At 36.6% G+C, this 15,254-nt stretch overlaps 1 protein-coding gene and 1 long non-coding RNA gene across 3 annotated transcripts in view; one reads left to right on the plus strand and one right to left on the minus strand.

Annotated features, from left to right (window-relative positions):
• Window positions 1-11,575, plus strand: part of LOC119074768 — a 33,993-nt gene extending 22,418 nt beyond the window's left edge. Inside the window, exon 4 of the long non-coding RNA XR_005087246.1 lies at window positions 11,564-11,575. This is a non-coding gene — a long non-coding RNA (uncharacterized LOC119074768). The remainder of the gene's footprint in view (window positions 1-11,563) is intronic.
• Window positions 1,560-15,254, minus strand: part of LOC119074764 (protein tweety-2) — a 29,483-nt gene continuing 15,788 nt past the window's right edge. Inside the window, exons 2-9 of one of the 2 annotated variants that reach the window (XM_037181033.1) lie at window positions 12,864-13,136; window positions 12,461-12,679; window positions 12,098-12,349; window positions 11,436-11,557; window positions 10,295-10,567; window positions 9,983-10,231; window positions 8,070-9,649; window positions 1,560-7,994 (exon numbers count right to left, since the gene is read on the minus strand). In XM_037181033.1, coding sequence (XP_037036928.1) covers window positions 9,505-9,649; window positions 9,983-10,231; window positions 10,295-10,567; window positions 11,436-11,557; window positions 12,098-12,349; window positions 12,461-12,679; window positions 12,864-13,136 — 1,533 coding nt within the window. In that variant the 3' untranslated portion in view covers window positions 1,560-7,994; window positions 8,070-9,504. The remainder of the gene's footprint in view (window positions 7,995-8,069; window positions 9,650-9,982; window positions 10,232-10,294; window positions 10,568-11,435; window positions 11,558-12,097; window positions 12,350-12,460; window positions 12,680-12,863; window positions 13,137-15,254) is intronic. The other variant, XM_037181034.1, reaches the window with a different exon arrangement.

The following is a 15,254-nucleotide window of genomic DNA, read 5'->3' on the forward strand; positions in this document are numbered from 1 at the left end:
ACAGCATCCAGACCTTTGCAGGTCCCACGTCGCATATGATTTTAGAAGCTTGGCAAGTGGTGGTGTTGAAGTTAGCTTGATTTCAAAATCTGTGAGAAACGTTTTTCCGTTGCATTCTTTCATATATTGTAAATGTAAGGGATAAGATCGAATCACTATAAGTCGTAAAGACAGAGAGCAGGCTGTCAGGGTGAACTATTTTAAGTGAATTAATTTGTACATTTAAAAACAGTTTCTGATGTCTTCATTCCAAAGGCACTCCCTCCTTATATCGAAACGCGTGCTCCATTTATTTTACAGAATTATTCGCTAACTCCCCTTGCGTTTGAGACTTTAGGCTGTATGGGCCCAGTGACAAAGAAATTTATCAACAAACTGGGTTCACTAATGAAAAGGGTATGGGTGACGTCAAACCAAAGGATTATCTTTTACAAATAATTTCAACCGCAATACAACGTGGAAACGCAGTTTGCATTTTGGGAACATTAGGGAAACGGAAGATTGATGATTTTTATTTATTGTGATTATGAAAAGATCGACTGGCTGCACCCTAATTGTAAGCAGTCTTTTTTGTCGCAATTCATTGAAAATATAGATAGTTGGGCCTGATGTATTATAATTTGACTAACTTATTCGCTATTTTTCATGGAAAGATATAAGCCGTAAGTATTACAGTACAGAAGATCGTAATAGCAAGTTTTATGCGAAACAAACACTACGATTCACTAGTGCCTCACACAAGTCGTGCATGTATCATGAACGAGGTCCTATTTTAAGGGAATTAAGTTCCCGAAAATTCACTAACTTTTCCGTCACGTTTTATCTGTTTTTTAAATCAAATTTATTATCACTTCTTCGTGGGGGTACGTGTGAAATACAAAAATGTCTCTCTTAAATAACAATAGATTGAAGCGCATCCGTTGTCTGCTAGATCGATTTATGATAAATATTATTTCAGTAACTTTCGAGAATTTTTGGAATATTCGGGAATTTAGTTCCTTAAATAGGCCCTGATAAGAATTTGCAACTTACACGCGGGAGCACACAGAGCGATAAAGGGGATGTAGCATCGAATCGAAAATATGTACAATCACAATCGAGAATCACAGAAGATCATTCGACCCACAGATTGTTGCAATATTGTTAGATTTTGAAAGATGAAAACATTTGTTCAAAGACTTTTCTTACTGAGCAGGAGCAGTGTCCTTACGAGGGTAGTTTTATTGTATAATATCTGGGCCACCACACATCGTATGTAAAAAATCCAAATCTGTGTCGAAATTTTGGAGGTTTTGAAGCCCAATGTAAAGTGTTACTAAAAATAAAATGTTTGTTGTCTAACAAGTTGAAAATTGAGCTTGTCAGGCACACGAGAAGAAGCATCATGTCATGATGTTATACTCATAAAAAACTCACTTTAATATTTTGATTTTAATTTTTATTTCAATAAACTTTCTTGTGTACAGAGACAAAAAACCATTTCCAATCAATTAAAAATATTCATTAGTTTGTCCTTTATCTCAAACTTTTATATGACTAATACAAACTTGTTTTTTTTCTTCACGATAACTATTTATAGTTCAAATGTTTTTAATTCAATACTTGAGTTTTTCTTCTTATAATTTGCTTTAATTTGCTTACTTCCCTCTACAGAGGATTCGGTGACACCTTTCACCTTTCATCAATTTTTAATTTTAACGATTTGTTTCTTTAAATTTTCATTTTTATTGTTTTATTTTGGGTGAGAGTTTTTTTTTGTTCATTTTTCATTTTTTTTTAACTTTACAATTTTGAAATGTTGTTAATCGGTAAAACGAGTCTGTAATTCGCTAGACAATATGCTTAAAATGATATTTTCTACAATGTTTTCTCATTTATAATTGTTTTTGTTGTGTGTTGGTTTGTTTCGTTAAATTTTTTTTCTTTTAATTTCTATTTTGTCTTTTAAATTTTTCTTTTTTTCTTTTCTCTTTCATTAACACTTAAATAGACTTCCTTTAATGCTCTTCACAAATACTTTTTATTTTCATCCAATAAAATGATCTTCGACTAATCGTTTTTCTCATGGGTAAATTCACATTCAAAAACGTTTTCAATTTTTTTTGTAAATGTTTTGGTTTTTTTTGTTGTTAAAAATGAAAAACAAAACAAAAAAATTGGCAGTTTGATTTGCTCCCTTGGGATCTATAATATATAGTTATTACGACTGGTAAACAAAACAAAAATAACAGAAAATAAATTGTGCAAGTGGCATAAATATAAAATTTTGGAGATTGAGATATAGATTTGGTATAGAAAAGAAAAACGAATGTACCAAACAAAACTTTGTGCTTTCTTCTAAAAAAAAAACTTTTATAAAATCTTTTCTAGTTTATATCATCAGTTAAAATGGCAAAGTCTATGTATAGTAAGTTTGAGAATCGTTAAAAACTTTCGACATGTTTTGCTAATAAAACAAATTTTCCTTCTTTTTTTTGTTAAATTTATTTGTTTAAAAAAATCCCTAATTCTTAAAATGGCACCTTTTATACTCGTGACTTTTTACAATGTTTGTTTTTTGTTTGTTAAATTTTTGTTATTTTGTAAAATTGAATTACTTTATTCATTTAAATATTATTTTCATAATTTTTCTTTCCTTTTTTCTCTAATTAAATGGGTTTTGTGATATTCACTTTAATAAATAAGAAAAAAAAAAACTATCTTCGCGACATCGCAATAGACTGTGATAGCTCTCACATGCATGTCAGTCGCTCATTAGGCCACGGTTGAAACCTGAAATGCTTAAACATTTATTCTACTACTTTAAGATATCTGAACGACATAATGGCACTCTTTCTCGGCCGGACAAATTAAATTTTCGCGTGCTAGTCACGAAATCCCTTTTAATAAAAATTTTCGCCATTTGGGACCAATCATTTCGTCACCAAAATAGATTTTCTACGAGTTGTGACTTGCCGAGAACCTCAAGCATAGAGCTACACTCGATAGGGACCATTCAAATAGTGCGTACGTACCAGATGAAGGAGGCGATCTCAAAAAATCGCGCAGATTGAGGTCAAGAGGGGGACTAATAAAAAAAGCGTGCGCACTCTTTTTACAAATATTTCGTTTCACTTAACATTACTTCGCTAACTGATTTAAAATTGGATAATACTAAACCGACTGAACAAAGTTGTTCTTGAAGTGGTCTATCATTGATACGATGTGATCGAACTGAAGTGCGATCAATCAATGTGATTTGAAACGAAAGGCTCGAATGGTTCGCATTTCAGGCTGCAATTTTCAGGCTCTAATTTGATATTTCGATAACAAGATTTCATGCACACTTTAGTAGAAGGAGGGTTTCAAAAAACGTGCAAAAGCGTGGAGAAGGCACTGTTTTCGAGAGATTTTTTTTTGAAAAATCCTCGATAAATTTGGAAAAAAAAAATATTTTTTTGACAAATTTATAGAAAGTTTGAGAAATGTTTGGAGAAACTGATTTAACTGGTGGGGGAAGGATGTAATTTTACAGCACTATATTGAATGGGAAAAATCATAGAACAAATGTTTTTCGTATCGACTTAGGCTTCTAGGTTTCCAGCAGTGACGTCTGGAGCGACTGATATGCATGTGGTCTGTCGGTCCACAACACTTTTTTAATAACATTTTCTACCCTTTTTATTTATGAAATTATTTCTTCAACCCAGCTACGTTAATTTACACTCTATTTTGTTTATCAATTACATAATAATTTATCAGACTATTTTTAAATTTTATATTTTAAATTTTGTTTTTTGTTTGAATTTCTTTCTTTTTCTCACCAGTTTTTCGCTACCTAATGTTAGCACACACTGTCTCCCAACCCATCACTCTCTATGCTTATAACCTAGTATGTGTTATGTTCAATCTCTGATTTATTTTAAGGAAATTACGAACAAAGTGTTGCGTAAAGTCAAACTCTTTGTAATATTGCTATTTGTTTCAGTGGATTTGTTTTAGTGGATTTGTTTTGTGAACGAAAATCATAACAAAAAAACACCAAAAAACTTCAAACGTAAGGACTGCTCCATTGAATAATTTCATTTGATTTTAACGTCCAACAACAATTAAAAATTCAATTACATCGAAAACTAAATCGTAATGTATGCAATTCAGTGATCATATTTGTAGCTTACGCTGCCTGTGTTCAATGTCGTATGAACGTATTTCATCGCACTAGTGTGATAAAAACCATGTGTTACTCGGCTTCGCCTCGGATTGGTAATCTAACATCTAGTGCGATAATTATTGGCACAATCTCATCGTAGAACTAAGTGATGAAGTTGGTAGCGGAACAATTTTTGACAGAAAATCGATTTGTCAGATTAACGATTTCCTGGGAAAAATACAAAATTTCTCTTTCTGAGATAAGTTGCGAACAACCTTTCCTACACTACTTATGTCGTTTCCTTTGTTCAAATGTTCAAGGAGATTTTGAGTTTATCAGCTTACAAACATCCATCTTTTGTAAACGATTGCACTATAGTGCACATGTTCAATGTTCTCCTGCATGCATGTACGTTGAATGAAACTTAAATGAAACGAGCTGAAATCGGTTACTGCAAGTAACGGAACTGAATACGTTTAGAGATTATATTCTAAAGTTTTGCTAGTAATTTTTTGAAGGCAATTTTTTCCTGTGACTGACGAAGGATTTTCCACATCTATCTACTACTTGTACCCAAGGATCAAGGGAATAATTTCACCGAATTCTCCGTATTTTCAATTAATTTTGGAGAGTTTTAGAGAAATTATTTTTATACTTTTGAGCATTCTGTCGATCAGGGCCGGACTGATCATATGGTTAAATCGGGCAAAAGCGATTTATGATCCTTTTTAATTGCCAGCCCGTTCCCGATAGAGATGAGCGGGCATACCTAATTTTTTTGCCCCCCGCGCCCGTTACCCGTAATTTTCAATTTTAGAGCCCGTGCTCGTGCCCGCGCCCGCAGATTTTCGAGAAGCCCGCGCCCGTGCCCATCAATTTCGTAAACCCATTTCAATACATGCTAGAAATTATCGAATTCACTTTTATTTTCTCTTTATACTCACGTATCTTTTGATTGCATTGATTTTTAGATCGCGATTGACAATAAATTTAGTCTAAAATTTTCTGAAAACATGAACCGGGCTTTTAACGGGCATCCGTTAGGCGCCCGTTATCAACTTATTAAGAAAATGCCCGTGCCCGTGCCCACGGGCGCGGGCACGGGCAGCCCGTCATTTCGGGCTACCCGCTCATCTCTAGTTCCCGATATCATTTCGATTGAAAGGAAATTTTTATTTTGATTTTAACTCGTTTACCAACTCCTTTAAATTACAATGCTAAATTTCAATTCGGTTAGCATGTCTCATCTACACATCTCGAATAAAAATTCGATTCCATGCTATGGCTACTAGAGAAAAATCAGGAAAAATGTTCTCCATTTAGAGCTAAATTAACATCACAGGTTGGTTGGTCACAACATCTAAATGCAGTTAATTTCAGAGCATCGGTGGCATTCCTAGACGAAAATCATACAACGGTTGGAGCAACAAACTAATGATACAGTTTCTTGTTTCCGAGATAATAATCTTTGTAAAAAATTATCGCAGAAATCTTCATTCACGTGTTTGTTTAGTCTAATGTTTGAAGAAAAATATTTAAAAATAAAATAAATTCAAGTTCATTATATGTGTAAACAGTCTTTTGTTGGTTTTCTCTTTTTTTTTGTTACAAAAACATTTTAACGACAATGTTAAATAAATTGCTGTCGCATTCAACGAAGAAGAATTATTAGAACCATCGAAGAATTTCACAATTATTTTAGTTCAAAAATGTTTTTTTTTTATTTAATTAAATTTATTCGGTAGAAATATCAGACAGCTTGGAATGCGGTCAATGTTCAGGATTCGAAAATTTAATTTCTTATCTCAGTTTTGTTTTTTTTTTCATCTTCTTCTCCTTCATCTTCTTAAAACTCAAATAAAATTTTGATCTTAACTAGAAGAACTTCTAACTAAAAATTTATTTTTTTTGTCCTTAATCTTCCCATCATCTAAAGTTCCTTAAATTATAAACTTACGTCTAATCCTAATCTAAAATTAATTTATTTACAAAAAAAAATTCTTTTACGAGAGAAAACACGTAACTAGTTACTCTTTCATATAATTTTTGTTTTCTTTAATTTAATTTATTTTTCATTGATGCAGCAAGAGGTGATATAACCACGGTGCAACGTATTTTCCTTTATTACAAACTGGGTTAATGTTACACTGAGAAATAAAAAATGTTTGCTGCCGTCTCACTGATACCACATTCTCACCAGCAGTGAGATTTTTCACCGCAGCATTTTTCTTGACTAGATAAAATTCATGGCACGAGACAGACATTTAAAAGAAAGTTTATCACTCGAATGAAACAAAGGAACGGAGATAAGACATCTATGATCTTATAAAGCCTTCCTCACTCGATTGATTTGTGAACTAAGTAAAATAAAAATGGAAATGTAAAATAACGGGAACAAACGTTCTAATTGGTGGACTAATGAGGTTAGTTGCGGTAGAAAGATTGGATCTGTTTAAAATTAGAAATCCGGCTCCTTCTTCTTTATACTTCAAAGATTTTTGGAGAATTTCTGCAGACTCAAAGGAAATTACCGATTTTGGTCATGAAAATGTTCGCATTCAGTGATTCATTGAATTATTGATCGGATGAATCAGGGCCGGAATGGCAACTAAAAGGTTCACTTGGCGCCTAAAGTGGCGAAAAAGGGCTATAATGAAGGAAGATGCGCTGGAATTAAATTTAATTAAAATTACTGAAGGCAAATTACTTGCAATATTCCGATTCGCCCTATATGGACCACCAAAAATTCAAGAAGATAGACCGATCTGCATGTTACAATTTTCTTGAAAAAAAAATCGAGTTATCGTGCAGTGATCATCGATCGTGTTTCCTCTTAAAATTCTTAGAATCTTTGAACAGAAAGTACAACGTCAACGCAGCAACACTGTACATACGGATACGGTATATGTATCTCGTTACTCCTTGAACAGCGATTCGCAATATTAATGACAGCGTCATAATTAATCATAGGTCCCACTGTATTTCGTACAGTAACCACTGCAAGTCCCTTGAAAATCTTAAGGACAGTAACTGACTCAGTTGTAGAACACCGATTCTGAAAAACAATCAATCATACCGAATGGGAAGCTTCCACCCAGTCATACCGTATAAGAAACGACAACTTAAAACGTAAAACATTAGCTGAATAAAAATAAGAAAAATAAGTGTCTGACCTTTCCGAATGCACAGCATTTTGTGAATGATCCGAAAACCAATTTCAATTGAATTCGTAAAATACGTTGCGTACCGCCAATTTAGCACTTTCACTTAATATTAATATTCACTTTAACAGTCCAGAGGTGGTCGACGATAGTTTATGTACAAAATTGTTTTCTTTTTTTCTTTTTTGAATTCGTCAAACGAAACAACAAAGATTGTTTTTGTGGTGCAGCCGACAAAGTATATAAACCGGTAGACACATTGCAATATCTTGCATCATCATCCAATTCAATCAACAACACAATTTATCTCGTTTATATTTTAAGCGTATCAACAGTGCTTCTCCTTACTCAATGGTAATTGATTAATTTTTGTTTTGGTAATAATCTTGTGTGGAACACGAACTTATTTAACGGGATGTGATCATTAACAATAAGTGTAAGCTCGAGTTTTCTTCGAGTTAACAACGGGATACACCAGAAAAATTATACCTAACATAATGGTAATGGTAGCTGAACAGCCTGGTCAATCAAAAAAATGCAAAATCTGGAAAATCGAACACCAATTCGAATATCGATAAAACTTAGTGCACACTCCGAACACAACACAAAAAAAATGATCTAAAACCGAATGGTTCCACTTTCGATTTAAACTCTAAAATATTTATTCTTGTGATGGCGATGCATCGTTCGGTGCTTGGGAATTCCTGCGGAACGAGAAAAAAAAAGTTCACTTTACTATCGTCTGACCAAAATTTCAATGAAATTTCAAATGAATTTACCATCGCCACCACATGAGCAATCCTACAATTCCGTCATGGAATACATGTCGTTGCCGGACGATTGATTTGCAATTCCACCGCCACGCTGCAACGATCGATAGTAGACGGGTGGATCGTCACGACGATTGTGTTTGGAACGGTCTTTGCTGTGGCCGTCAGATCGTGCCGTTGTATTGTGTTGATTTTGATGGTGACTGGAGTAGTTAAAGGTCGATGACGGTGGATTGTTGTTTGATGAATGATGGTGTTGATGCGATTGTTGCTGTTGGTCTCGACGCTTCGGTTGATGTGGCATCGTTTGATAATTGGCTTTCGTTAAATTTGATTTGTATTGCTCGACGTAAGAGACACCGGATTGTGGTTGTTGCTGCTGCTGCTGCTGATGATGATGATGTCGGCTCTCGGTGCTTGAAGACTGTTGCCTATTGCTGTTTTGTTGATCGGTTCTATGATCTTGATTCAAATTCTTACCGCCTTTATCGTAACCAAATGTACTGTGCGTGGACTGATGGTTACGTGACTGGGATTGGGACTGGGCCAAACTCTGAGATTTCGATGTGGGAAGAGTTTGTGTATTTTGCTTATTTCTAACATTTGTGTCGTCTTTGTGACGATTTTTTGGTGGCAGCATTGGTGGTACGACCTTTGGTGCAGGTGGGTTGACTTTTGTTTGTGGTACCACCGGTTTTGTAACTTCTTTCATTGGAATGTTACGATTGGGATTGCTGGATTTGGGTGTGGGTCGTTGTAACGATCGATATTGATTCAAATTTGCGGCTGATAACGGTTGATGTAAATTACGTGACGCTTCTGGTAATTGAACGGTGGTTTGTGGTATTTCGGGCAGTGGTTGGTTTAAAATCGAAATTCCCTTTGGTTTGTTATTGGATATCGACGAAAAATTTGATTGTTGTAGTTGTACATGTTGCTGTTGTTGAGGCGGAGGTGGCGGTAATGGACTTCGATAACTCGACGATGTATCAATGCTGTAAACCGATGATTGTGGCTTCATGTCAGATTCAATTTTATTTTGATCGGAATATTTCATCGAAGATTTCTTCTGTGGCAATGTGGATAGTCCGTCGAACGAATGCAATTGATTGGATTGGTTCGATTGATGAGATTGACTGTATTCTTTGGACACTGTTGCAACACTGGGCGGCTGTGCTTTTTTCAAATGTGGACTCGGTGCCGGACCTTGACTCTTGTCCAGTCCCAAATTGCCGCCGTAGCGACCACCGTGTCGCAGAGTAGCACATTTATTCACAGCACCAAAGTGTTGCTCACGCAGCGCCTTCGGACCAATGCTCACATACTTCGGATCGAATCGATTGAAGCCATTAAGCGGCACCTCACGAGATTCGGGTTTGTCAGGTCTATCGGTGTTTTCGATTTTAGTTAAACTGCCTGCAGGTAACGTGCAGGCAGGCGATTCTCAGTAGAAGTCGTTAGCTTCAAGCGTTTTACATTGTTTACTCAACGTGGCATACTTGCCGTTGTTCGGTCCTGGAATGCTGACGCTGTGTACGGATGGGGCTTGGGATGGTAGGCGACCCAACGTCTGATGGCCAGATGATAATCTGTAACGATAATAAACGATTTATTGCACTGATTGGTATTTCGGGTGTTCATTTGACGTCAAGACATTTAGATGGAAAAAATTTTAATTCTATTCGATAGGTCGAAGTTAGGCACATGACACGTAGGTAGCAATACAAAAAATAAATTTGATTAGGAAACAAAGTGTTCTGTCGCTTGGAATGCAAAATGCTACTTAGTCTTCGTCAAGGAAATGAAAGAACTGAATGATTTCCCGGTAAAAAAAAAAAATCGAACAATGGGTGAGAGAGATGATCTGTGTTCAAAAGAATTAACGGAAAAAATAATAAAAAAAATAAAATAAAAAGCCATGCCTCGTATCATGCACCACAATATTATAATCAGGTGGCGGTGATTCGCCATTATATGCCAACCCTCGTATTTGCGCGGTTCCATTGCGGCCAACGTTCGACACCGCCAACGAACTGCCTTGATTCTGTTGATGATGCAAAAGTGTTCGGTTGATCGTTGAATTGCCACTCAATATGGGACCAGTCGGCGAAGCAGTAGATGCGGATGAATTCAAAAACGGTGTCGTTTCCGATTTGTCGCCGTACGGTCGCCTATGTGAATGAATATCGTCAAAAATGAAATCACAAATAAATTTCCCATTTTGCATCTCAAACCTCTTCGACAAATAGATCCATGTATGCGAATCGACACACACTAAAATCGTCAGCAAAAATGCCGTGGCCAACGATGCGACCATCATCAAACTTAAGCCGAGTAAGCCTCCACCGCACAATCCCTTCAATGCTAAATAATAGTTTCGATCCACGTTACGACGATCCAACATTCCGGTTAATGCCTGCAACTGATATTTGCCATCACTGAGTTCACGGTCTATTTGCTCGATACTCTGTCCGACCTCGATTTTTGGATAGATGCCACTGGAAATGCTAAGAAAGAAATTTTCTCATTAGATGGGGAGCCAATTCAATGTTGAATACAGTGACAAAAGATTTCGCGATATGTAAGATACTAAGGTGGTTTTTAAAGGACATCTGAGTAGGAGTTGTTCTGGTTCGACAATCATGTGACCTAAACGCAAAGTTTTACAATTAGAGAATCCTGAACTGGTGGACATCAAATGCAAGATCTGTCATCTCGCGAGGGCTTCCAAGGTTTTACGGTGGAACGTGGTACCTTAGATAAATCATAACTCGTCTAAGTGTGCCGTGATCAGGAAATGATGCCACAATCTAGAGATGAGCTGGTTGCCCGAAATTTTCAAAGGTTGAGTAGAGATCCGAACCGATTCATTTTTTTCAAACTGGTTGGCTGTCGGGTTTCAGAATTTTATTTCGGTTTGTGATCTGGTGAGTGGTGAGGTCCACCCTGAGCACATACTACCATCATATCGTCAGAACATTGTTCTTTTCTTATCAAAAGTCTCCTTTCTCTGTTTCCATGGGAAGATCGTTAGAACAACGGAGTTTAATTTAATTCGGGTTAGATGGCGACCTGCTTATCTCTACACCAATCTGATTATTCTAATAAATCTAAGGGTGTCGACTCTCTCTCCTGCTTTCGAAGGAAGCGTAACATATCCAGAAAATAGTTCAGTGTCCAGTCCATACCGGTACTTAATAAAAAAAACAAGAAAGCACAAAAGCCTCTAAAAACCACCATATCACTCACGTGCCATTGCTTCGTCAGTTTCAGAAATCATGTTAATAGAGTGTCCTTTGGAGAACACATTCACATGAATGTCTCTCGTATCAATTGATTTGCTTTCGTAAATGTTAAAAGTTTTGCTAAATTTACCTGGATACAGTCAGAAAAGCTTCCCGTGCTCGTTCAATGTTGTCTCGTGATTCGTTCAATCGTAATATGAACCGATTTCGCAAGGAGCCACAATTGAGGAAATTAACATCATCCATTCGTCGCTAAAGAAAGTGGAAAATAAAGATGTGAAAGACAAATTAAACCCGGCAAGAACATTTAATTCCATCTAAGACGTGTTCAACGTTTCTCCGATAAACGGAAAAAAACTTTAACGTTCCCATCCATTAAAATCAGAATCAGTGCAATAGAGAAGAGAGAATTTTAATCCATTTAGCCGGCTAAACAACGCATCAACATGAAAATCCAAATTTGATTGCATAACTTTGTCTGCACTTTATGAATAGGTTTAGTGCGCTCGCAGTGAATGTATACTCACTTTAAAAGTAAATTAAGGAGGAGAAAAAAAAACCGAAAACTTTTCCTAAAGACATTAACGAAGCGCTTTTGTTCCATATCTATATAACGTTCTCGGTTCTCTGCTTCGGTATTACGAAATTTTTGCATAAAAATGTAAAAACTTTGTTGCTGTGTTAGTTTTCCAGCCGAGAGCAATGGATTTTTCTCATCAAAGAGGAAACAAAATTCGGTCATGACGAAATGATACGGAAAAAAAATAATTCAACTCCAACAACTATACATACCATGGCAACCTGTCGGCACAGAAAATCGTTTGGTCGCATACAAAAATCGCCAAGTGCAACTGAACTGGCCAAATAAATTCCAGATAGAAGCCAACATATTATTACTCCGAACAGACCAAATACACTGAAGAATATTAAAGCACAGCGGGAACTACGTGCCACACCAATCACCAATATTGTACAGAGTAATAATAGCACGGTCAAAAATCCCAATGTTGCTGGCCAACGAATCGATTCGTATTTGTCGGTGAGCTGAACGTAATCCAATTTTAGATTATTTTTAATGGCACACAAAAAAGAGGTAAATTAAAGACTAGAGAATAGAGTAACTACATGGCTACCGAACCATGTCACATTACATACCCCTAAGATATATTTCAACGAATCACCCTTCTCCATCGGTCGAATCAAGTACAATACTGTTTCCAATGAACTAACGGCTCTAGTCGTATTTTCCTTAACCATTCTCACGTTATCGAGTAGAAGTTTAACGGCAGTCTGATTGAACGCCGGTCGATCGAAAACATCTTCGATATCCGACATCAGTACTTTGCTTCGAATGTCTTGTTTTAGTCGTTCAGTCTGGAAGTAATTAAATTGACGTTCTATGTCAAAAACTGTCAAACTGATTCACTGGGGGAACAGGGTACGTTATCCCAGGTGAAGAATATAACCAGTTTCAATTAAAGACTAACTAGCAACAGCGCAACTGATCATAGGAGTTGTTGATTAATCCCAAAATAAATATTAAAAGGCAATCACTCACCCGGTTCGTAAAGTTTGCTATCATTCCAACAATTTGTTTGCCCGATCCATGCGCCTGCAAAATTCCATTGTGAAAATCGTCGTTTCCGTACAATCCCAGACCGATTGCGGCACAGCAAAACAATGTGGTTGTAATTAGTGTGAACTTTTGACACGATTGAGATTTTGATTTTCTCGACTTTCGATCACAACACCTTGTCAATAGGTACAACAGTAGGCCAACCAGTGCCAATATGAGTATTGCAGCTGGTATTGATGCAAGAATTCCTAGGCTCTGAAATATAAAAGAAACTTGATTTTAGATAATTCTTTAAGTTTTGAAGCAGGCAGGCTTGCGTTAACTCATCAAAAAAAAAGTTGCCACGCAGAATTGACTAATTTGTCGGCTTTGTTAGCAGATTACTGTAAAGTCAAGCAGAACTCATTGCTAGGCTTCGACAAATGATTTTTTTAAGTAAAATCCAAGTTTGTTATTTTCTGTGTTTTCTTAGTACAAATTTGCCATTTCCCGCAACTCCCCTGATTTTTGCAACGAAAACCTTTCCCGTTACGCAGTGATAACAACAGTTAGGAAGGTTTCGATTAGAAAAATTTCATTCAGGTATAACGTAGAATGATTAGCCTCAGTTGGATTGTCGTCCTTCAAGAACGGTCCCTGCCTTGCAAAAAAAGAAGATTTGAGGGATTTAAGAGAAGACTGTCGGCGACTACAAATCTGCAGAGCTTTCAAATATAGATAAATTTCAACCATAACTTAACTGTTTGACATGCGTTGGAATAAAGCATGAAACAAGTCAGATATCTTTTCGAAAATCGTCTGACCTGGCCTGAATTTTCAGGTCAAACTTTTCTTTCACTAAACTTGAGTTTCGGTTGGAACTACGATTCGTTATGTAGCTAATCTCACTCTTGGAATTATTTTGACGTCACGTCGTTAGGGACGGAGTGATGTTCGAGAAAACGTGATGGTTCTTACTTTGGGCTAATTTGTAATGAATATTAACTACCAGTTATGGTCTAAGGGCTCGTTCAGGAACGGAAAATTCTTCACTCAGTGAACATTTGACGATTCGTTTAATGTTACACTGACAGTTGTCTGATGTTTGCCGTTCAGATACGTTAGTGAAAGTTACGAGTTAACTTTCTGTTTATGTTTACATTCACACACCGTTTTCTTTTCTGAAAATATAATGCATGAAGGTAATTCTTTTAAGTAAGAACGTGAACTCCAGTTAAGTGATGAAGGATGTATTATCACTTACAGAAATACACGTTTTAATTTTCAATTCAATTTAAATCATTTATTTTACGTCCACTACTGCAGTCTAGACTTCAAAACAACAAGAGTTTTTCGCTCACACTTCCGAATGACAGTCAGGTTCAGGGTCAGGTTGAAACAGATTTAAGACGGCAGTGTCAAATTGTAGCCAGCGGATCCTGGTCTGAAATCAATGAAGACCTAAAGTAGCGACTGATTTATCGATGAAGAGGAAGGATGATCCACAAAAAACTGACAACCAAACGGTTCTGTTTCTTATATATTTATTTGACCATGACAAACATTACAAATCCATTATCAGAATTCATTCGACGCAATGAAAAGTCAGAAAAAGAATATTTTCACACAAACTCCAGTGCGCTTTTCTATGATTGGCCATCCAGTTCGACCATTTCTTTGATCATCTGAATTGCATCAGGCGTCTCCTCATATGGGCATACCTGGGCATGAGTTTTACTTCTTTCACTGTACCGACACGCTGTCATTGCGTCCAAATAGTCTTTCGGATCGATGAGACCGCGACTAGTTCCGTATGCAGCGGTACTTGGCTGTACATAAAAAACGAATTTCGTTTTGACGGGATATTCCGTAAATATATCAACCAGTTCCGAAACGTCGGCATCTCTAACATCGAGAAATGGTTGGTCCATGTCATCCCAATATTAATCATCGCTTGTACCGATAGTTGCGTGGCATTTCATGAAATCGTAACTCCTGATCGTTTCCCTGTCGTATGAATAGTGCTTGAACCATTAATCGAAGCCGCAAATTGTCTTTGCGACAAAATCGCAACATTTCTGATCCAGTGCAACTTTGACAGCATCTTGATTTTAACCAAATAGTTGACGAGAAGATATCTTGTTCGCATCGATCAAAGATTTCCCAAAAACGCCCACTCCCGTTTCGAACACATTCGCCTGCAACATAACATGAACTATGTGGTTCTGCACGCAAAAACCTCTCTGCCATTTGATGGACGTTTCTGGCATTTTTATTTGCACTTGGATGCATGCCACTTCGTGATTAATATCAGCGGTCTGATGTTCTCGACAACAATATAACAACCCCCGACTCGTACAGGATTGCTTTTAGCACAACATCCGTTTCTATGAA

Source organism: Bradysia coprophila, unplaced genomic scaffold (genome assembly GCF_014529535.1).
Source record: "Bradysia coprophila strain Holo2 unplaced genomic scaffold, BU_Bcop_v1 contig_151, whole genome shotgun sequence".
NCBI classification, from domain to species: Eukaryota; Metazoa; Arthropoda; class Insecta; order Diptera; family Sciaridae; genus Bradysia; species Bradysia coprophila.